Source organism: Tympanuchus pallidicinctus, unplaced genomic scaffold (genome assembly GCF_026119805.1).
Source record: "Tympanuchus pallidicinctus isolate F22 unplaced genomic scaffold, pur_lepc_1.0 scaffold10, whole genome shotgun sequence".
NCBI lineage: Eukaryota > Metazoa > Chordata > Aves > Galliformes > Phasianidae > Tympanuchus > Tympanuchus pallidicinctus.
Window position 1 is genome coordinate 13418771 of NW_026294619.1, and position 23489 is coordinate 13442259.

The 23489-nt window shown below is 45.8% G+C and overlaps 1 protein-coding gene and 1 long non-coding RNA gene across 3 annotated transcripts; one reads left to right on the forward strand and one right to left on the reverse strand.

Moving 5' to 3' along the window:
* The first annotated feature begins 501 nt into the window (after positions 1–501).
* Positions 502–22830, forward strand: CD80 (CD80 molecule). Of its 2 annotated transcripts, none has more exons than XM_052703909.1 (6): positions 502–870; positions 10610–10957; positions 11930–12211; positions 14952–15077; positions 17921–18041; positions 18655–20334. In XM_052703909.1, the coding sequence occupies exons 1-5, from the start codon at positions 786–788 to the stop codon at positions 18022–18024; spliced, it is 945 nt and encodes a 314-aa protein (XP_052559869.1). In that variant the 5' UTR covers positions 502–785; the 3' UTR covers positions 18025–18041; positions 18655–20334. The 2 variants fall into 2 exon arrangements, with proteins under 2 accessions (XP_052559869.1, XP_052559860.1); XM_052703900.1 differs by lacking the exon at positions 18655–20334 and adding an exon at positions 20343–22830 and having other exon boundaries at positions 548–870.
* On the reverse strand, positions 5590–10614 carry LOC128091131 (uncharacterized). The gene is made up of 2 exons (XR_008211259.1): positions 8051–10614; positions 5590–7533 (listed from the first exon to the last, which is right to left on the reverse strand). It is a non-coding gene; the product is annotated as an uncharacterized LOC128091131 (long non-coding RNA).
* Positions 22831–23489: the final 659 nt, after the last annotated feature.

The following is a 23489-nucleotide window of genomic DNA, read 5'->3' on the forward strand; positions in this document are numbered from 1 at the left end:
CACCAAGGGGAGCCCAGCCATGGCCCCACACCTAACGCTGCAGTTGAGGAGCTGGGTCCACGAGCCAGCCTGGAGCGGGCCCGCAGCAAGAGGGGGATGGCCATGGGTGTGCTGCCTCTGGCACTCAGCCATGGCAGGAGAGGTGCTTTCCTGTAACGCTCTTCATGAAAGCAAGCTGGATGACTGCTTGCCTGATTACACACAGCTCAACTTGAAATGATTTGTTATTCTCATTTATTCCAGTTTTAATCTGATGGGATTATTCCCTGTGTAGAATCAGACGTCTAACTTCAACCTAACCTTCAAAGCCCACTCCGCCTGACCGCTACTCCCACCACCTGCAGGAGCCCTTCCTTCCCTCCAAGCCCCACACCCTCTGGCCCCTCTGTTTTGAGGACCGGGTGGCTCCCACACCCCATGCGGCCCTGCAGGGCTGTGGCCACGGGCGCCCGCCCTCGCGCATGCCCCACGAGGAAGTTGCGGGTGGGCGTGAGTCAGCTTATCAGCATCAGCGCCCGCGCCTGTCCCAGCCTTCCTCCAGCGCCTGGTGAGGAGCGAAAGTCCCACGGCTCAGCAGCCGGGAGAGTTTGGCCGTGACCCGTGGCCGGGTGCTGAGCTCCTGCCTCCTTCCCAGCACGGAGGTGGTGGCATCGCTCGCTTGGTGAAGCCCAAGGGGACAGAGAGGGAAGCCGACTCGGCGAGGCCTGTGCCGGTGGGTTCTTGAGGAGGAAGCAGGTGGCAGAAGGCTGCAGGTGCTCCGGCTGCTGGCCCAGCACTGCACGAAGATGGGGTGCCTGCCAGTGCCAGCCAGCTGGCCCCTGAAGAGATGGCTCAGGCTCGGGCTCATCGTGCTCTATTGCATTACTTTGGGTAAGTGAAGCATCCGCATCGTTGTTCCCTCGGTGAGGGAGGCATGCTGTCTTGGTCAGGGCCAGCTTGTGCTTCTTGAGTTCCTCTGTCATGGCAGAGATGGATGAGGCATTCTTACAGCCTCTCCCTGGCTGACACAAATGTTCCTGGCTGCTGAACTTCTGCTGTTGAGGTGGGAGGATGAAGAATTCTTGTGGCTCAAGCTTGCTCCATGAGGAAGAAACGATGTGCTGGGTCTGGGGGGAGAAGCAAGCTGCTGGCTCCTGGGCTCCTGGGCTCGAGCAGTTTCTGGAGTTTTTTGGGTAGCTGAAAGTGAGTCTGTGGTGGGGAGACAGGACAGGGCGGTGTGTTGTGCTGTAGCACAACAAGGGGTCCCTCAGGCAGCACAGCTCTGTGCCAGAGGACAGTGATGGCTGTCCCCAGTACGGGCCACAACATTCATGAAAGCCCACAGATCACCCAGACCTCAAAGGGCTTGGGTTGATTCTTCTGAGATGCTAACCTTATAACCACACAAAGCTCACTGCTGAGCTGGGATTTGTGCTCACAGCCTGTGCTTACCGGCAGTCGTGGTGCCTCACTGCAGATAATGAAACTCTGGAGCAAACCGGGGCTGAACTGGGGTTTGATTAAAAATCAACTGCTGCAAAATAAGGAGGTTTTCATGGTGGTGTTGTGAAACTGCAAGATATTTGATACTCTCCGCTGGGTTTCATTTTGACTTTCACTCTCAGAATCTTAAAACAAAACTCAGAGAATTTAGCAGGGATGAAATCGCGGAGCCGGCTGGTGAAAAAGCAGCCTCTGGACCACTCCTGTGAGCTCTCTGTTCTCCTGCCTTCCCCACACTCCTTCCATGGCCTCTGTGCTTACAAAACACATGTCAGGCATGGGCATATTTTGCCCAGACTGTGATCAGCAAACAATTCATCATGGGCAGAACTGTTTCTCCGCCCGTAATTTAGGAGTTTCTGGGTTTGTGTTATGCTATTCATGTAGTAATGTGTGCACATTAATCATCAATCCTGTAGATTTTCTAAAAAGGATGCTGATTCCAAGTCCAAAGACAAGTAATACTTAGATATACAGCCTGATGCTAATCATCAGTACCAGAAATACGAGTTTGGTAATATCAGCAAACTAGCAGTCCTAGTGGTTAGTGTAGTTTTTCAATATGTTTTACTAAAAGAATGCTCGTCCGTTCTGCTGGCCTTCTCTCCAGCTTTTTCTTAGACTTCTGCTCGTAACTTTTGAACTCCCTGCACAGTTTCCATCACTGCTGACAGGAAGGCAGAGCTGGAAGGGCTATAGCAGGGATGCTGTGGGCCCCTCATGCCCAGCCAACAGCATCTGGAAGGAGCTGTACCAGCACAGCAGCACTGAGGAGATGGGAATTAGCTGGAAGATGTGGGGAGAGGGCTGGGAGACACAAAGCAAAACTGCATTGACTTTGGTCACCCCATTGCTGAGAAGAGTTACTTTTCTAAACCTGATTGATTACAGAATTGCAGGGTTTGATTTGGCAGTGGACAAAAAGCTGTTTTGGAAGCATTATGTCAGCTTTCGGGGTGCAGTTGTTAGATCCTTCCCACACAATGAGTATGTGGAATTCCTGGTGCTGGCTGATAAGGACAGCACAGCCGACATGCTTTATTTCTCCCTTGGTATGCATACATACAAACCCCGCCACTCTTCTCTCCCAAAAGGGGTATTCCTTCACTGATGATCCTTAAAACTCCATGGTACGCTATCACACGTGAGCCTTTTCAGGACTTGGAGGTGCTGCCTCCCCTAGCCCTTCCACGGGGATCACAAAGACCAGCTTCTGACTTTCTCGTGGCAGAGCAATGCAGCCCTAGGAGCTGCCACGGCCCTGCCAGCGACTTCCTGCAGCACTAAGCAGGGCACAAGGGCCAGCAACTTCAGAACTAATCTCACCTGATGGTATATGTATATAACTATCTATCTATCTATCTATCTACCTATCTATATCTATGTATGTATATAAAGATATAGATAGATAGATATACATGTAACTGTGTATACCTATCTATCTATATTTATATAAATTGAATTTTCCTGCTCTGAGGTTCACCTGAGGTGACCTGATGAAATACCACTGTAATTTAGCGCTGCTCCTCAAATGTCATCTGCTGATGGAGATGCTGATGCACACGAATGCCCTGCTGTCTCAGAGCAGTGGAAAAGCAGCAGAACAGTCTCAATTACAGCCTTGATTACAGCGCAAAGTTATTTATTTATGGTCTATTGCTAGTATCCCTGTGGGCTTGTTTTTCGCCTGCCATTGCACCTTCACATCTAGCTATCGCCTGAAGGATGGCTACGTCCTCCTCAGTATGTGGTTGTTATACGGGGAAAACATCACTTAAAGTAGCCCAGAAAGACCTGTCCCTGCCCAGTGTGCCAAGCTGGCAATGGTGCTGATGGCAGGGTCGAGCCACCCCATGTCTGGTCCACGGAGTATTTCTTTTTGGCTTCCCTGGAATCTTTTCAGCTACCAGAGACTGTCCAGTTTTTGGTCCTTCCCAGTTATTAAATCTTTGGGAAGTTTTGAGGGAAATTCCTACAGCTTGTCAAAGTTATTGTAGAGCTGGGGAAGGGAGGGGGGAATATTCACTTTCCTCAGCATGGCAAAGGAATGTTTGCTCACATGTAACTCACTCTGGAAATCCCCTTCACATCTTACCACAAGTAAGGAGCTCAGAGAGGACCTGGGTTTCAGAAAGGAGTACGGAGGGTAAGGAAGATTCTCTGTTTCATGGCCTCCCCTGAATATTGGCAGGCTGGTAATGAGCACCAGGTGCTTTGTGCCTAATTGCTGCGCCAGCTCCAGCATGGGGTGTACTGAGGGCAAATTGCATGGCGGAGATGCCAGAAATTTTTCTGTGTGTATGAGATTTGCCCACTTCACCAGTGGATGCAAATGGAGTTTGTGTCTTATTGCTCTTGCTGCCCTCGGCTTTTTTTGTCTTTCTTTTTTTGGATGAGTGTCTGTCTCCTCCAGCTCCAGATACTCAGAAAAGTCTTTGGTTTAAAAGCAAGAGCTGCAGAACTGAGGAGCTCCCGTTTCTGTCCGCCTGTCTATCCAGAACGAAACCTGCTGTAAAGCCTGTCTGAAGAAACAGAAACCCAGCTAAGGCTCCTGTTCTTCTTTATAGATCCCCCTGTGCTATTTCTGGATTTTTTGAATGAAACTGTTATTTGGGGGAGGAAAAAATATTGAACAGACAAGCAAAATTCTTACACAGTCAAATCATAGTTACACACATGTATGGAGTTTGCATAGGTCCAACATTTTAACCACATTGTGTCCAACTAGATCAGAGTGAACCCAATTAACTCTGGTCATCACTCTGAGGCCTTTGTCCCTTTCTTGGAGCACCGAAGCATTTGTAGTCTCTTTGTGATGTGAATGTCACACATTCCCGCATTTAAACATGCAAAGTTTGGGGCTGAAATTTTTACACCCTGAGGCTGCCCTGCACGCCCTCACGCTGCTCCAGCTCACTGCTGCCTTGAGCTGAGCTGCGGCGTGGTCAGGATGGTATAGGTATCCCACTCCCGTCCCCTCGCTGATGCTGTCTCTGGCTCTTCTCTGACCATGGGGTGAACTTGTCCAGCTCCCAGCCTGCCAGAAAGTCTCTTTTTTTTCCACTTTTTTCCTGCCAACAAGGCACACTGACCCAGCCTCTAGGGATTCCTTAAGAGAAAGCCACGGAAACACATGGGGCTGGAAATGAAGGGGGAGCAAGGTCTCCTTTTTCTGTGTGAGAAAGCTGCGAGTGGGGCAAGTTTGTCATCCAGTTGCAGCTGGAGACCAGTCTGGAGTAGAACTCCCATGATCAGAGAGCTCCTACTTCCTTTCTAATTGTGTTTCCTACCTTCATGCCTTAAACACAGTGTTCTTCATGATGATGTAGCAAGGCCAATATATCAGACTCACTTAAGCTTGGTGAAGAAGTCGGCTTTCTTTTTGTGGATACGAACTGTATGTTTGATCGCAGCCATTCTGTCCCCTTGGAGGGGCACCGCTCTCAGGAGTCTCGGTAGGTCGTCTGAGAGTATGTAAATCTTTCCCAACACAGAAATGCCACGAGCTTTGCTTCTGCTTTTTCACTGTTATGCTTTTAAAACATCATTAGTCCCAGGGGACTGCCTGGCTAAAAATAAAAGTGCTGAGTGCTGGGTGGCACCTCCAGCTACGCTATGCTCTAAAGATGCCCGTGCCTTGGTGAGCCCCAGATGCTACCGTGTGGTAGCAGGGGCATCTGCACACTGCTGCTCTGCCTGTGGTGTAGCTGCATGTACCCAACAGACAGGGCACACCTGCACGGGTAAATGGTGCTGTGGCTGTGGACAGGTACTTCAGAAAAAATAAAAAATTATTTCTAATTCTGAGCAGGCTTACGTGAAAGGCATACTGCTTGCTTTCTGTGGTTGCTGGGCACTTTCACCTCCTGTTAGTCTCAAGAGGGGCTGGCTACGTGGGGAGCATGTGAGGCAGTGAGGTTTAGTGAGCACTGAAGGAACTGAGGCCTTCGGCAGTGGGGAGACCTCAGCTTCCAAAGCTTTACTGTGAAGACTGCAGTATTTATAGTGGCAGCATGGGAAGAGTCTATAGAATGATCTGAGGGCATCTCCAGCTGGGGGATAGATACAGAGGAATACGAAGTCGTACAGTCAGCAAGGGACACGGTCTCTGGGGAAAAAAATTAGCAAGTTTATTTTTGTCTTTGTGTGCTACAGATCCCCCCCAAAGGCCTGTCTTACACAACTGCCACATCTAGTTTCTGCTGGAACTTGGGAATCATAAGAGTGCTCAGTCAGTTGCAGGAATTTGATCTCAAAAGGAACTAAAACATGCAAATCTTCTGCGGGCATCCAGATTCAGTGTTTCCCCTGCCTTTTCCTCTGGCTGGGTCACCCGCTCCCAGTACTGGGAATGGAGAAGGGGAAGGCTCAGACAGACTTCCCTTTACTCCTTTCCCCAAGTCAGAAATGTCCTTCCGTCCCCACCACCAGTGTCCCTCCCAGTGCATGCCAGCAACACATAAGCATGCCCTCCACCCTTTCCTCCCCATGAAACGCCCATGTGGAGGACTTTGCAACAAAGGGGGAGATGTCAAGAAGCTATTCAGTCAACGCCATCATCTCCCAAGTACTTTTCAGCCCCGCGCTCAGAGGTGGCCTGGCTAGTGCTGAGGTTAGACATGTACTAACTAAGTTGCAGTGAGAGGAGTTGCGGTCTTACTCATCTTATAAGCAAAGCAGACTGGACATACCCAGGCGGTGGGCTTGTCCCAGCTCAGGGCCCGCGTGACTCAGAGAGTGGCAGATTTTTATCTCAAGAAGTTCCCAGACAGGGCTGGGGAGAGCAGGAACAAAGGGAGAAGGACTGGTTGGCTGTCGTGGCCCTCGTGCTGCTCTGGGCCCCTTCATCAGAGCATTTCAGATTCTCCTTCTCCTTCTCAGTCACTAATCACAGATCATGGAAGTTTTTGTCATCGGTGGATTTCCTTTCCCATTAAAGCCAGGTTTATGACAGAGCAGTGACTCAGTTACAGCATGACCTCCTGTGCCATTCTCGATGCTTTCATGGCATGGAAGGAGGGTATGGAATGCTTGCAGATGCAGGAAGGTCTCTGGTTTTCACAGCCTGAACCACATGATTTCAAGGATTTATTCTTTAAAGGCAGTTACTGATCTGTTAGCAGGAGTATGGCTGTGAAGACAGAGGCACGCAGAGGTGGGGAGCACAGCTCACACTGCCGTTACACTGCAAAAGGAAGCAGAGCCAAACATTTAGGAAACCTCTTCCAACCCTCTCCCTGTCTCAGGCCTGCCATGACATCAATGTAAACTAGGAATAATCCTCCCCTCTCATTGCTGTGGCACACTGTGTAGTGTGTAGGAGGAAATGAGACTGAATGGATCAGCAGCCAAATGAAGTGGGAGGCAGGTTTTCTTCAGAATACAAAGGAGTTCTCTGCTCTCCCACCACATCTGGGATGAGTAACTGAACGTGACCTGTTAGGAGGTCACTGTGACAACAGCTAACTGAACACAGTCAGCAGCAGCTTTGCTTTGCCGGAGCGGTGCAGAGCGGCTGGTTTAGCTTAAAGTATTCATTCCAGTATTCATGCGTTGCACAGGACATTTGCTATGAAAATCTTTGAAAGATTAAGATCTCTCACCAGTAAAATCAACTGGGGTAAAGACCAACGGGGAGTGCTCAGCCCCTTGGAGATTCAGTTTTTCGAAATTTCTGAATGTTCAAGCTAATATAAATGCCTGACAGTTTGCCTGAGAGCTTTCTGCAAAACTGCCAGCTGAAGAAGTGTGCAGATGCACTGTCTGATGTGCTGCCCCCAGAGGGGCAAAGGTTTCTGGGCCCACCAGGCAGGGTCTTTCCCTCTATGTGGGTTTGCTGAAGAATTTGTGAAAGACTAAAGATGTTGGTTAAAGACCCAACGGCCTTCTTGCTTTCTGATTCTCAGAGCGTACAAAACCAGTGCCTTTCCTCTAAGCTGCCTTTCTGTTCCAATTAGACTTGCTTTGGGGGCAGCTGCAGCACAGCAGCAGTTTGAATGGAGCATCTTCTCTGCCTGGGGAAAAGGGTCAGCATCGGCCGCACAGTGCAGGCTGCCAGCAAGGGAGAAACACAAGCACACAGTGAGGGAGTGGGTGGGCTTCACCAAGGGCAGGAGGGTGGCTTATTTCTTTTTCTAAAAAAGTAATTAAAAATTATTTCCGTGGCAGATGCTTCCCTCACAGCCCGGCTACGGAGGGTATTCAACACAGAAATGGGACAGAACTGAGCTTTCATTTTTGCTTTGCAGTTCACCTTTAAAGTGAAAGGGGACTTTTGTGGGGCTGAATGGCTCTTCATGGACTTTGATTCCTGCAGGCCCTCAGCGCTCAGGTTGCAGTTTCAAGGCTGCAGCGCCTTGTAAGGGTAGATGTGACATCAGCAGGAGTTTCCAGCCCTTGTATATGTACTGCCACGGAGGTTTTTGTTCTCCTTTTGGCAGCAAAGGAGACTCTTAGGGGCAAGGCACAGAGAACCTCATGCAACCCATGATGTGCCGTCACACTGACATTTTCTGTACGCCTACTCTTCCCCTGTTGCTGCAAAAGGAAATAGAAAATAAATACATACTCAACTGCATTGTCGTTTTCAGGATCCACAATCCCAAAGTTTTGCTGGCTGCTCTTGGAGGTCTTGCCTGCACAAGAGCTGAACTGTGTGAAAAAGCAAATATGTGGTTGAGGAAAAACACAAGCAGACACGCACGCAATGCCTGCAGACACACAGTGGGAGGAACTTCAAGAATCACAGCCCAGAATGGGTCTTGCCTGAAAGGCAAATGGAAACAAGTGCTTTTTCACACAGTATGAAATCAAACCATGCAACTCACTGCCATGGGATGCTATGGAAGCCAAAGATATGTGTGCATTCCCAAAGGACAGGAACTGCTCACAAAAGGTAGCTACATCAGTAGTGACTAAGCTGCTGATGTCAAGAAGTCTGTCAACTTGTGACTGCCAAATCTTAGCTGGGTGTGTCACACCTTGGCTTGAGCAAGAACGGCTTTTGTACCATTTTCTGCCAGTGACTGGCTGCCACAGGCCAGTGGGCTGAGTGGGCCAACACAGGTCAGTGAGCAGACACAGATAAGTGGGCTGAAACAGGTCAGTGGGATGAGTGGGTTCCTGGTCTGCCCCTGCCTGGTGGCTCTGGTCTGCACTCTTCATAAGAGGAAGTACAGGTAGTGGGGAAAATTGTGTCTGCATCTGTCAGACCTTTCCTTTTGGAAGATCGATGAGGTGGCTGAGTGGGGGACGGAAACAGCTCAGTGAGAATTTATTTATTTAGCTACACATTCAACTTCTTGTAATGGGTATTAAAACATCCTATTCCATTTCTGATGGCTCTGATGTAAAGCACGCAGGCAGGACAGGGTGAAAGCTCATTTCAGGTTCTGGTCTTGGGACTGCTAAACATCAGCATGCAACACACAATGCTACCTGTAGCAGAAATGCTAAGTCACGGCTTGAAACAGTGACTGAGCACCTGGTGGGAAGGCAGGACCTACCCAGGGGAGCTCAGGTGCAAGTAATGCAGCTGAGTGACTGGAAGGGGTGGATCCTGGCTCCACCCCTTCTCAGATCTCATTTAAGGATCGGCAGTGGAGGTAAGGGTAGCTTACCTGGAGATTTCTGGAGATACCTGGGGTCTTCTGTGGGTGAGCAACTTTTTTCCTTTGTTTTTCTGTCCCCTGCTTCTGCATTTGGGCTTCTCCTTGCTTGCTGCAGCCACCCCACTGTTAATGTTGTGCTTTCCATTCCATTGTGGTGTTACGCTACCCAAAATTAGGACATGCTGGGGCACTGCCTGTCTCTCCCAAGCATCTGGAGGCTTTCAGAGCACCTCCTCAGGCCCACCAGGCACAAGTCAGTATGCCACATAGCTGCTGGTTGCTTGTGGGTATCCCTGGGATCTGGGAGTTATCTCTGACTCCTGGAGGTAAGTGCCAACAGCATGAGGCTAAGGAAAGCAGGACAAATATGAAACAACCCAATCTTCTGAACTGAGGTGTGCAGAGGATGAGCATCGTTCCAGAAGCTGCACAGGCCCAGGGAAAAGCAAATATACCTGGCCTGGCCTTGCTGCTGCACAGGGTTGCATATCAGTGCTGTGTTGGCAGAAGCTCCTGGCTGGGCTGCACCCTTGTGCTTATGGTCCTGGCATTGGTGAGTACCCACGCACTGGAAAGAAGAAGGGAAGTGGGTAAGCAGTAATGCAAAATGGAGGATTACAGCTAAGCAGGTCAAAGTTGTCGTAACTTCCCCCTTGCAAGGGTCCCAGATTGGGGTCCCAGATTGTTATCATAAGCACACGCTTGTGTGCTGAGATATGACACACAGGCACGAGCAGTTTAGGAATGTCTGTCCTGGCTTGCATGTAATTCAAAAGGGTGCTGAAGGGGAGGCCTACAGGCCTTCAAAAATACAAGTTTGTTTTAGCTAGGTTATACAAAATTGATCGCTTGTGAGTGCTGTGCTAATACAGTGATGAAAATGTCTCTTTCTGCTCTTCATTACTGCAGGGCTGTTTCTGGGATCTTAAAATGGTTGGTTTTCTGTTGTCATTGTTGTGCTTTTGTTTTGTGTGTGTGTTGTTTTTTTTTTAACAATAAAAAATAAAAACACAAATCAAAACCTACAATTTATTTATCTACTGTGGCCCTGTCTGGAAGCAGGGAATGCAAGACAGTTAGGACGTGGACTTGCTAAACACTGAGCAGAGAAGATAGCAGATGGGCAGTGTGGTGTTTTTGGTTGTGGCTTTTTTTATTATTATTTATTGATTTTATTCCTTCTTATGGCTGTCATGGCAGTTCTTTACTCTGGAGTGTTGTTTTCAAAGTGTCACAACTTCTGTCCAGGGAGGCAAGTCTCCTGCTTTTGCCTTCAGTAATTAACACTGAAACAGTTGTGTGCCCTAAGTCTTAAAAAGGACTTGAGCATCACATGAAAAGCATTTGCAAGACAGTCCTCCCTTCAGTGCAGAGCTGAAGATATAGACTGCTCAGCAGATGGAGGGCTGAGGTACGTTAATGGGTGCAGACTGAGCTGAAATAGGTGAGCTCTATGCGGAAGACCTTGGCTTAAGGCTATACCACTGTCTCAGTGCCTTTTGTTTGCTCCTCAACAGGCTGTGCACAGGAGAAGAAAGTGGCCAAAAGCAAAGTAGGAGAAAAAGTCGGCCTGCCTTGTTGTTACAAAATTCCCAGCTCAGAGAGCCTGCAAAACTACCGCGTGTATTGGCAGATGAACGTTACGGATGTGGTGCTGGCCTACTCAGGGGGGCAAAAGATCCTTGAGCACCCACGCTATGTCAACCGGACAAAGTTGGACTTTGAGAACCTCACCCTGTGGATCTCTGGTGTGGAAATCCTGGACAGCGGCCCTTACCAATGTATTGTTCAGAGCCTCCAGTCTTCACCGGACAAACCTGGATCTCATCTTTTGTGTGGAGAGCCCGTGACCCTCTTTGTTACTGGTAGGTGGGTTGCCTCCCCACATGTGAGGCTTTCTAGTGCCAACCTCTAGGGAGAAGGGGATATTCCTGGAAGCTTTCAGCATAGTGTAGCAGAGATGCTTTCACCATGATGCCTGAAAGAGAGCCAGAGTGTGCATTAAGCCTCCTGTAAGGCTTTTCTGTGCCACAGAAACACTTCCTGGGGGCTGGCCTGCACATGAGCTGCACAGCAGCTCCACAACCCAAAGCTGAGCTTAACTGAAGATTTGAGGCTTTTTTACCTCAAAGAAACCACTCAAGTTCCTCATCCAAGTTGCTCAAAATGAATCTGAATCTTTTCTTGGAGGCTACAAAAAGTTCCATTGACATGATTTTCCATTTGCACCACTGTTTTTCTGGTGGTTGGTTTCAGCCAAAAGCAGAGATACTGGTAAGATGCACATATATATTTATATATACATTTGAATACCTTTAGCAGCAGAGAGTTCCAGAAATCCTCCAAACAAGTTGGTGAAGGAGCATTCTTCCCCCCCTCAAATGAAATTCCCCAGCAAAAATATTCCCAAGCTTCTGAGATCTGGCCACTGCTGCTGACCCAAGTGGATGAGTGATGGACATCTGTGCAAGGAGTCACATTCTGTTATCTTTATGGGAGCCAAGGAGAAAGTAGGGAACTGGACTGTCAGAACCCTCTCATGGAGAGGAGTATTGCTGAGGGCTGAGAAGTTAGCCACGTGAAAAATGTGCAGCAATGAATCTCTTCTGACCACAAACACTCTAATTTCATGCCTTCCAGAAAAGCTCCTTTCTGTTTTATCAGAAATAAATGATTAATGATTGACTGTAGTCTACAGACAAAGAAGCCAGGGCTGGAGGGAGAATGCAAGGCATAAGAAAAACCAAACAGATGATGATAGTTGAGGGACACCTCATAGGAGGATCTTTGCTTTCACCATGGGTTTCTAAATGTTTTCTAAATCTTTCTTTTTTCAGCTGACTTCAGCAAGCCGAACGTAGAAAGGGAAGTAACTGCTAGTTCATGTGAATCAACAGAAATGGTGGTAAGATGTTCTTCTCATGGAGGCTTCCCCAAACCCAAAATCTACGGAGTCCTCAACAACGTGTCTGTGGTGTTGAATACCACCTGGGAGTCCGAGTCCAGCCTCAGCCCATACAACGTCACTGGCACGCTGTGGCTCAATGTGTCCAAAGATATCAACTTCACTTGTTTCATTGAATATGATGGCTTACTCACGTCCACCAGCTTGCTTCTAGGTAGGTTTTCATACTATGTAGGTTGCTCCAAAAATAATACCTCCTATTTCTTTCTGTGGAAGCTACAGCAGATGCAAAGAGCACAGTAACACTAATCAATAGCTGAGAAGTTGCTCTATGAAACGCTACTTTTCAGCGTAGTCGTAACTATTAGTTATGCATTGTTGCCAGTGGGGGTGACCAGCAGGGGTGACCCTCTGTTTCATAGCTGCTATGACCAGTGTAATTGCTGATGTGCACCACCCACTGCCTCTTTGTGTTTGTGTGTGGTTTGGTCTCCATAAATGTTCAGCAAGTACTGACATCAATGGCTGCAACTTTTTCTGCATGGAGGAATTACATGACACACCTTTGCTTCAAATGCCCATCCATGTCAGATGCCACTGCCTCAGACTGCCTCTCTGCTGCCATCTGTTGCGTGGCAACATGTAATGGAATATTGGTAGGAAGGTTCAGCCTCTACTGCCATGACATTGTGGGCCAACATCATAAAGTAGGAGGTATTACTTTTGGAACAGCCCTTGTAGTTTGTATTAGAGAACTATTTTATTGAACCTGCTGAGTTGCCCCTGAAGAAATGGTAAATCTCTGCATATCTGCTGATATGAAGATGACACAGTGGTTCAATGAGCAGCCCACCAAGATAGTTCAATGGCTCTTAAGTTGAAGGGTGGAGGGGAAAGATGGAGAGGTGGGTTACATCACTGACTGGTGAATGAGCAGATGGCTCACGCTTCCCATTGCTTCCTGGTGAATCACAGCTGGGTTGACAGGGCAGTTGGATCCTGCTGTGATCAGGTGGCATCAGCCCCAGTGTCTCTCACAGTTTGGGGCTGCCACTACTCAGTGTTCTTCTGTACCAGCATGGTCTTACTGCCAGTAGTGTGACACAGACCTGATGTTTGAATGGAGGGACTTGAGAAATGTGTGTGCCTCAGAGGTTATGATTACAAAGAATTTCCTTACCTCATAAGCATGTTTGTTCCTGCTTCAGTGACAGAAGATGTTAGCTGAGGGACTAGAGAAAATACTGCTTTCATACACATTTAATAGAGAGTTAACTCAAACAGATAAAATTCCATCACTTTGTTGGGCCTGGAAGTGATAATGTAATAGCTTAGCCTGTCCCTTGGAAAGCTTGAAGGATGAGTGGAAACAGTATGAGGCTAGGAAGCATGCTACAGTCTACGTATTTTGCAGCAGGAAGGGATTTGCAAAAAAAAAAAAAACTATTTAAAAAAAAAAATCCTTTTGGCTCTGTTATTGCCAAAGAAAATTATTTTAAAATATGTCTCTAGGTCTGAAGCTTTCATTGTAGAGATGCAGACAGCTTAAAGGAAAGCTAGAAAAGTGCTATGTGTCCCAGGAATTGTATCTTATTCATCAAGGTCCTTTATTTTTCAGCCTTTCTAAAATCAAAGGGGGTTGTGAGGAGAAGTGCCATTCAGCTTCAGGACAAATGCTGGAAGCCAGCGCTTCATGAATATTGGTTATTGCTGGGCACAGTGTGTAATCTCCCTAGAGATGATGGTAGGAAAAGAAGGTTATAAATATCATACAGGAAAAAGGAGAGTGACAAAATAGAAGTAATAGTAATACCCTGTTGTCACACATTTTCAGAGAAGGGTGCAATCAACAACGAGAACACAGTCACAAAGCCCTTGCCTTTTGACTTTTAAGAAGTACAACCACTCCCACTTTGGCACAGTGAAAATAGTCCTCCAAACAAGTCTTCTGTCTGGACAGAACACAGCTTCTGGTAAACACAGGAGGCAAACTCTGCACTGGGGGATGTATGAGGCCAGATTGTACAGCAGGTCAAAGTAGTATCTTAGAAGCTGGATGATGCTTAATTGTGCTAAATGTAGACAATGAAAATCTGAAGACATATGAACAGATACTCAGTGTGAGTATCCTAAGATTAGGATTGTCCTGTACCATATACATGGTCTGTTATCTACTTGTATTTCCAAATGGTGGAGTAGTCATCCCTAGTGGTGAACAGCTAAAAGATACAGACCCACTGATGCTGAACTGTCTGCTAAGATCCTTTTCCTTCTGTGTTGAGAATGACACCTCCAGTCCTTTAAATGCATAGAATCATACAGTTACCAAGGTTGGAAAAGGCCTCCAGATCATCCAGTCCAACCGTCTATCTACCACCAATATTTCCCACTGAACCACATCCCTCAGTATGACATCTAAATGTTTCTTGAACATCTCCAGGGACAGTGACTCCACTATTTCCCTGAGTAGCCAGTTCCAGCACCTGACCATTCTTTTGGAGGAAGAAAAAAAAAAAAAAGACATCTTGAAAAGATGAAATGAAAGAACATGTTGTTTCCCACCACCTGTGAATCCATAGAGGGGAAAAAATAAGCATAAATTTGGATAAAACAGTAAGAAAAACTGTGGAATGTATTTGAGAATGGAAATTTTCTGGATAAGTCTTTTCCACTAAGACTAACCAGTTACTTTAAGAAGTACTTAAGTCTGTCCAGCATTTTGGATTCTGTGGTAGTGACAAAAATTTCAGTATACAGCACATGGAGGGAAAATGAAGGGCTTCTATCGATTAGGTGCCAGCATTGTCTGTTTTCTTACTGAATAGGTGTATTTTCAGACTAAATATCCCAGTTAGAATTTGGCTTGAACTACCATAATTGACATGTCTGCTATTGCATGAAAATGACAAAATGTTGCTGGGCCCCATACTTATGCTTTATTTCTTCTGTCTCAGCAAAAGCCAACGACTGCATTGTCTCTACTGCACTTCCATCCTATAATGTCATTACTGCTTCAAGTATCATCATTATCACCTTCCTTTTGGCTGTCAGCCTAGCAGCAAAATACCTCCCAAGGCACGGTAAGTAAAGCTCCTTTTTCCAGAAACAGTTTCTTACTGCTTACTGCATTAACTATGTAAAATACACATTTATAGAAACTATACTGATACACTAAGTATTTTTGTACCTTCCTCTCATTTCTTTTTTTCTTTTTTTAATGCTGCATCTACTGTCACAAAATCTAAGTCCTGGCTCAGGACTTTCCTGTATTTTGCGTGCACGCAGCACTAGGGTTCCAAGTTGAGACTCTAATTGTCTTGGGAGTTTTGAAAGAAGGTCAGACTATTTCCAAAGAACGGAGTTGTATTCAGAAAGGTTAAGAGGTCCATTTTTATGTGTTAGGATGCTTGAAGATGTCAAGAATCTTTGTGAGCATCATCAACACAGCTGAGCACTAACAGTTTCAAAATGATATCTGTCTATACACCCTACTTGGACAATCTCTCAGAAAAGTCACAGAGCTAATATTACAAGAATGTATAGTGCTAGGGCTATAGAATAGACTTGAGCACTGCAATTTGAGTACTTTTAGGGGAGAAAAAAAAAAAAAAAACAGTAATCAGGAGTCTTATATTTGTCTTCTTTGGTCCCAAAAGAGCAAAGGTGAGGTGCCCTGCCCAATGCTATGAAGTCTTCAGTAATCCAGACATGTCAACAAGTTTTGTGATTGCATAGAGGACCTCAGGTGGCAACTTACTAGTTGTCATCAGATAGCTGCTGCTCCTAGTTATGTCCAAGCTGGCCAACAAGAAACCCCTGAAGATGTGGGCATCTAAATCTAATGGATTTACAAAGGCTGGTAGGCATCCAGCCTGTACAAAAAGTCAACAGCAATATATGTCCTCTCTGCACCCTGTTGGTAGCTTGGAAGAGCAGTGCTGCAGAAAGACAACAGGCCTTGCAACATGTTATAAATATCACCCAATCAAGGTCTGTCAGGTCACTGGAGAAGTGAAGGTTGAAGACAAACTGAGAGTGCTCTGTGTTCAGCACACTTAAACCAAAAGCCACCAGGTTGAGTGTATTAACTCATCATGATCACAGTGGTATCCCCCACCGGAAACAGGTTCATTCGTTAGGCAGCAGGGACTTGGCTCACTCAAGAACACTCGTGAGTTCATCATCCTCATATCTCGTGTTATCTCTATTTCAATTCTGAGCAAGGTCACTTGCAAGTGAGAATAAGGAGGCAACATTACTGTTTCTCTTCCCCTCCTAACCAACCACAGCCTTTCAAAAAAACTATGTGACCATTGCATTAGGCTGGGCTGATTACTCCTCTGTGCTTTATCATCAAGAAAGGAAGCACCTGGGGAAGGCAGAGACCCTTAGCAACACCTGTGCATTTCCTAATTTTCCACTCATGTCCCTCTGTGACATCAGTGATGGCTCTTCTCTGTTGTGCCTTGGAGCTGTGTTGATGGGAGAGCAGTAATCAGTTTGAAAATATGAATGTCATGACCAAGCAGCCTGTGCTGTTAGCTGCAGGGGTAATGAGCTTCTAATTACGGGCAAAAGACAAGTGTAATTCAAAGATCTTTCTCTAAACAAATACAGGCTTGGAAATTAAAAGGTTCCCTAGCGTTAAAGGAGTAAGATTCTGGAGCGTTCTCAGATACCTTTTCTATTGATACCAGATTGCTCTTAAGATGTAGAAAGCATACCGGTGTGGTAGAATGGGATCACCTGCAAGAGCAATGGGCTTAGCTGCATAAAAGGGAATTTCCCTTTTAGTCCAATTTTCCTAATATGCACACAGAGTGGATCTGCTGAGTCAGGCGGTGCTGCTTTGTGCAGTCACTTTGCAGTCACTTTGTAAGCTGTAAGGAACCGAAGCTGGCATTTCAAACCAACTTCCCAGTTTGTATGCTTTGGTGCTGCTGTGCGTTATCACCTGCCTGGGACGGGAAATGTCTGTCTTTCACGTGCTTCCTGCTGGCGTTGCTGCAGATCACCACTCAAGATACTGCGGGAGCTTAGAATATGTCTGAAAGTATTTCTGTTGCTCTCACGTAGGGAAAGCTGGACCAAGAGCTCAGTCATTTCTGAGCTCAAAAAGCCATGCTTCGAGTAGCTGAAGTGTGGGAGGGAATAGAAAAGATACAGCAAAATGGAAACAAGGGTTCTCAGATGTGTGATTGTTGTGGTGACCAAAACATGTAGGTGCTTTGTTGAGGTTCACATCTCCTAATGTGAGGAGCTCACAGCCTAACCAGCTCGTCTTTGTAGTAATTTAAGAATGAAAACTCTCTGGGCGTTTTTTTCATCCTTCCAATTAATTTAACCAAAAACACAGTGTTTAATAGTCTGTGCAATTACAGTTTACTGAAGCAGAACAGGGATCCAGCTTGAATTGTAAAAACAAAAGCCAGTCTTAGATGCTGAGGCACAAATGTTTCTCAGAGACCTCAGAGGGCTGGTTTGTTGGTTCCTTATGCTAACACCGCTGTTCTCTCACTCAGTTGGTAAGCTGCATGTAGTGACAGTAACTTTTACCATTATTTCCCTGCTGACTTTGTCTCAGCATGTGGTTGGTTGCTTGTCTTTGTGTCAGACTGGAGTTCTAACTCCCTGCTAATGAGTACAGTTTTATCCATACAACAATACACAGATAACATCTGTGTAAGATGGACCAGGTCAGATTATGGCTGCGGGCTAGTCATGTTCAGATCTACTACAGGGATGAGTCCCACCAAGGAAAAATAGAAGTAACTAGATCTAAAAGACTTTTTTCTTTACTGAGATTTTCTTCTCTCTACTCTTCTCACTCTGTTATGATTTACTTTGTTGAAGAAGGCATTTGGATCAAGCACTTCCAGATATTCTGGAGCTCCAAGTACTAATGAGGGATCTTCTCTTTCAGCCTGTTCCCACTGTTCTAAGAATCAAGCTTCAACAGAAGATGTGAAAGAAATTATGAACTCTCCCCACAGCTGTAAAGTGACATGTGAAATGTCATCTCTATGACCAGATCACTTTTGCAGGTACTTTACTGCACCACACTTCCCTTGGCACAACAGCCTCTCAGCTCAGATTCTAGTGCAATGCTAGCTCTCAAAACCATGTATGGCTTTTGATAGGAGTATGCACTGTCCCTTAGCACAGAAGCAGTAGGGCCTATTGCTGACTGTAGTGGAAATGCTGAGTCACAGCCTGAAGCAGTGATGAGCTCCTGGTGGGAAGGTAGGGCCAACTCAGGGGAGCTCAGCTGCAAGCAACGCACCTGAGTGACTGGAAGGGGTGGAGCCAGGATCCATTCCTTCCCAGAACCTCATTATAGGGTTTAAGAGGTGAGGGTATCTCATCTGGAGATCCCTGCCTGCCTGAGGGCCTTCCAAGGGGAATCAGATTTTTTTTTTTTTTCCTTTGCTTATGTACCCACTGTTGCTGCACAGAGCATATTCTCACTACTTGCTGCAGTCTAGGATTTTGCTATTCCACTATCATTGCTGTGCTTTCCATCACATTATAGCATTACACCAACTCAGGCCTGTGATATTTCCCAGGCAAGGGATAAGGTTTGTATTGCTTGTGGGGCATTGCTTTCTTAAGGTTATTTCAAATTTCTAGAAATTAATCCAGTGAAATATGTTACAGGACCTAATTTTGCAGGCTTCTTTGGCCTCTTCTCCCTTGAATGGACCCTGCACAGATTGTACGCAAGTTTTTATGGCATTTACTTCTGTAATTAAGTCATTTCTAGTGACCAGGTGGGAGTGAAGAGGGTGAGAAGAAAGGAAATGAACATTCAATAGATTTGATTGTTAGTGCCTCTGAAATAGTGTAAGGACACAGGCTAATATGCTAATATCTGAAGAGTGGTCTGGACATCCAGCAAGGTCATCCATCTACTGGGATCTGCTGTGACATCCCCTGCCACTGGGAGAGCCTCACATTTTACAGGCCTTCTAGCTAAGAACTGGACAATCTTTTAGTTTCTGTCCTACTGGACTCATTTGCAAGTAGCTCATCACCACCTAGTCTCACGTGTGGCCTCATCCCCTAAAGGCTGCTTCTGACTGATGGCCTGCAAGCCACGTGCCTCATCTGATGCATAAACATGGGAACATCTGCAATCAGATAAATGAAGGATTGACCCAATAAGTGGTGAAGAACCAAATGATAACAACTCTTGTTTTCCCAACAAGATTACCAATACCAGCCTGCTTCTGACCTGTCTCCATTCCCTTTAACACCTGGAGGAATGGGTAGAAGGAAAAATTTCTTAAAATTCCTGTGCAGGAAACACCTGCATTTTTAAAAGGAGTTACTTTTGATATGAGCTGTTGTAAGGATGGTGTAAGAATGGCTGGGAAAGTCTGGCTTGCCAAAGGTTTATGACTTTGAAGCATCATATGCATTTTAGCTTGAAAGCTGAAATGTTTGGAGCTGTGTCTTCCAAAGGCATTTTCCAAGTCAGGAGACTTAAGGAAAGATTAACAGCTAACAGTCATTTCTTGTCTCATTATCCATCCAGGTGTCTGTATTTTCCTGGTCTTACCAGAGCATGCTGAATTGCTAGCATGATAGCACAGAATAAGTTATGTAGTCCTAAAAGTCATGAAATTTTTTCAAGCTGTGTTGCAGTAATCTGAAGGCTTAGTATTTTTGAGGCGGAAAGAAGGAGAAACTATCATTCAGGCCACTTTTCTCATTTCCAAACTTGACCACCCACTCATATTTTCCTCTGGGGAAGGCCCTATCTGGAACAGATACTAAAACCTTGGTTAGCATGAATTCTGGGGGCTTTTGTGAGTACTGTTCACTGGTGGGAGTTCACCTACTGGATAAATCAATTCTACCACATTCCTCTTTTTTTATTAAAGTTTTCCAGGCTTTTTTTTTTTTCTAAGCAGCTGTTATTTCCAAACTGCAGTGCCTGGAACAGCTGCTGTCTGTGCATAGGACTGGAAGCTGTACATTAGGACAATGTGCTGCTTGCTTAGTGGCAGTCTGTGATCTTGTAACTTTATGATGCACTGAGCCATGTCCTATTGCTGCTTAAATAAGGCAGTACATTCATTAGTCATCCTCTCTTCTCAGGAGGATGGCACCTCTGTATGGTTCAAAGGTTTTCACACTAAGCAAGTGCTGAGCCAGTAGCTCACTGCAGCGCATGCCTTGATCTGCCTCTGCACAGCCATTTTTACCATAATAGGAGCCCTCTTGTGGACTATAACAGGTGATCCGTGTTTCTCTCGGATCTGCCACGTTTTGACTTAGATTTAGAATTAAGAAGGGGGAAAAAAAAAAATCAGTAAAGTCTCTCTTTCTGTCTCCCTCAGGTTTCCTATCCTGTGTATCCTGCACTGCAGTCCCCACTGTTCTCTACAGCAATGCTTATTGGCGTTGACCCTTAGGCTCTCTGAAAGGGGATGAGAGCAGTAGAAAGATCTTCTCAAGAAGACTGACAACATAATCTTGTGTGAATGAATACAAATACCCACCTATGCCACAGAAGCTACGAGGTGGTCTTGTTACAAAGGGTTCGCTGGAATTCCAACTGGGAGGACCCTCTGTGTTTCTACAGCAGGTTAGAAGAACACCTTCAGCGTTGTGCTCCTCCAGCATGCCAGCTTGAGTGCTCGGGATACTCTGATGCTGCCTCTACAGGAATCGGGGGCCCTGCAGAGACCTGGCAGGTAGCCCATGTCCACCTACCCCTCTAGCAACGCACAACTGCCCCCAGACCCCAACATTTGTGGAGGCCATGCCTCCATGGTGCAACTCGAAGCAGCCAAAACTACTTTTGCATTCAGCCTCATACCGGTATCTGCCAGCGCTGTTCAGTGTGGGCCAAGTTTGGCTTGATGGTTAGATAGGTGATGTGATATCTCTTCTCCCCTAAAGAGGCAGCAATGCACACACTTCCAGGAAAAAGTGCCTCGAGGTGGGAATAATACACACCTCCTGCTTGTTTTCACTGAGACTTTGTAGGGAATGATACATACTGACAGCGTGCCCAACAGCAAATACTGCTTATGTACAGCAGTGGCAGAAGTTCTCATAACATTTTCTCTCTTGAAAGGATGGCCTTGTCAACCTAGGTCCTCCGCTGCACTGCTCAGACACGGGGCACACCTCACACAGACCGCCCTGCTAATTGTGGTGGTGCTTGTGAACACGTGGGTGTGTGTGCATGCAGATACACACACAAACTCAAGCTTTATGTGCGTTTCTTTCCTACTCACACTTGTCATACAGCCCCATTTAAATTTCTGTAACAACAAGTGGTTAACTTACGTGTACCAACAGTAATGAAATTTAAGTCAGGGCCTTGCTTCCTAAATCTGTTTTTGTTTGTACATTTGCCTAGGAATACTTGTTAGTGCAGGTTCTCCATTTTTGGGGAGAGTCTCTCATGGTGACACAGGGATTCATTTTGCTTTGAATGCTGCTGCCTTCTGTCAGCATTCTCTCTTCTCAGCCAGGATGCTAGCACTGGATAGGACTCATCTAACTTAGGTGATATTCTTGCCTACTGTGTAGGAAAACACGGTTTCTCGTTTTGAGGGGAAAAGAGTGGAAAAAAATCCCAAGCACCACCAAGTTTCCTAAGCAGCTATGCATACCAACTTAAAACTGCCTTGAATATAGTGGCCTTGTTCAGTTTTTCCTTTTAGTTCTGTCCTACTGCAAGCTGTACCCGTTACCTTATTGCTTCATCCAGTACATAGTTAGCAGGGTAGGCCAAAATCTGAAAGTATCACACCACCATCTTTGTGGGGTATTTTGCTGCTTGAGCTGCTTATCTTGCTAGGACACAACACAGAAATGTTTTCTAGCAGGTATATATTGGAAGAAAAAATGCTGGAGGGAACAGAAGCGCTAAAAGCAGTTTACAGAGCATTGAGCAATGAGAGTCTAAGGGATTAGAGCAAGTCAGTAGTGAAAAATAAGACACTGCTCTCTTTCTACTTCTGCTGAAACCTGCTGCCCCATCAGCATTTTTACCACTATCCCTTTTTATGAGACGAAATGGGAACTTCAGAACATTCCTACTGAGGGGTCAAAAACAGAAAAAAAGAGACAAAACTTGCCACCAAGCCCTCAGTGGGTGACAAGGAGCCAAAGTTATCTGCACATGTTCATTCTGGTTGCAAGTGGGACAGAGCTGGCATAGGAAGTAGTACTACTAAAAGACAATCTGACCTTGTCACAGGAAGGGCTGCCAGTGAAATGCAGTCTCATAGCATTCATATTACCTTTTCCTTCAGTCTGCATGTGCTTATTCTAGAACAAGCAGCTTCTTGCAGGCTGAACACACTCTTTTTCACTGGAATCATTTCCTATGTTTTCACTTTGCCAACCACACTGTAGCTCTGGCAGCTGCACCTGAATTCAGAGGCTTCCCCATGCTCTACTTCTGCTCCCAACTGATGACTGATTGCACAGCACTCTGCAGAAGGGTTTGTCTTTTGCACAGTGCCAAACCTTTCTGTGTCACGCCAGACTCCCACAACACTGTAAGTAACTCCTTAGAAAGGAAACCAAAACCTCCACTGACAAATATGCCTCGCATCAGTTTGCTCTTATACTCAACAGGCAGGCTGCTTGGTTTATTTTCTTTCTTAAGCACTTATATTATGAATCATGTTTTCAATTGCTTTATGCTGTATTCGTTGAATTGCACACAAATGGTTTCCATGAGACCTTTTCAGCTTAATATCTGGGTCTTTCTACCAGGTGAGCTGCTGTTTATTGCAGGTATTTTGTATATAACATGTGCTGGGGTTTCTCCTTTAATTGTATTAAAAGTTATATTGTACAATCCGTTTAGTTTCCTCAGAAATAAAAAATGTCTTGTACATACTGGGAAGTATGGGAATGAGGAACTAACTTCAGCAAGAAACAGAGTGAAAAATGGCTGCTAATCCTGAGTTGAATGTAGATGGAAGTTTGTGTTTCCCCTTGCTAAGGTGCTACATAAGGGCATCAAGGGCTCCTTCCTTCCTTACATGGAGAAGAAAAAGAATACAGGTCTGCTGTATCTTAGCTCTGCCTACTTTCCCAAGGAGCAACATCCCTGCATCAATGGTCAAAGACACAAGAAAACTGGTGTTCTTCTGACACCACATCAAATATCCCCTGAAAGAGGCAGAGAGAAGAGCTGAGCAATGACACAGCTAAGTGTCGTGCACACAAGCACACACACAGAAATACGAAACATTCCTGTATAACTATAGTGGCAAAAATGTGATGTAGAAAGGCCTTCTGTCTTCTGAGGGGGCAGAGGTTAATCACACCAGTGCCACCAATGTACACTGTTTAAACATGGAAGGGAGAGTGACCTATCCATAGTTCTTCACACGGAGAAATCAAAGCTGAGTGATGAAAACCCTGAAATACAGGCATTCCTTCCATGGACAGATAAATTACACTGAGATGTCTGAAAAATAAAACGTTCGTTTCAGAAGTTATAAAACACAACA

Coding starts and splice junctions, on each gene's coding strand:
- CD80 (XM_052703909.1), top strand. CDS start 786: ATGGGGTGCCTGCCAGTGCCAGCCAGCTGGCCCCTGAAGAGATGGCTC. Junction 871..10,609: donor GCTCTATTGCATTACTTTGG/GTAAGTGAAGCA, acceptor GCTCCTCAACAG/GCTGTGCACAGGAGAAGAAA. Junction 10,958..11,929: donor CGTGACCCTCTTTGTTACTG/GTAGGTGGGTTG, acceptor TTCTTTTTTCAG/CTGACTTCAGCAAGCCGAAC.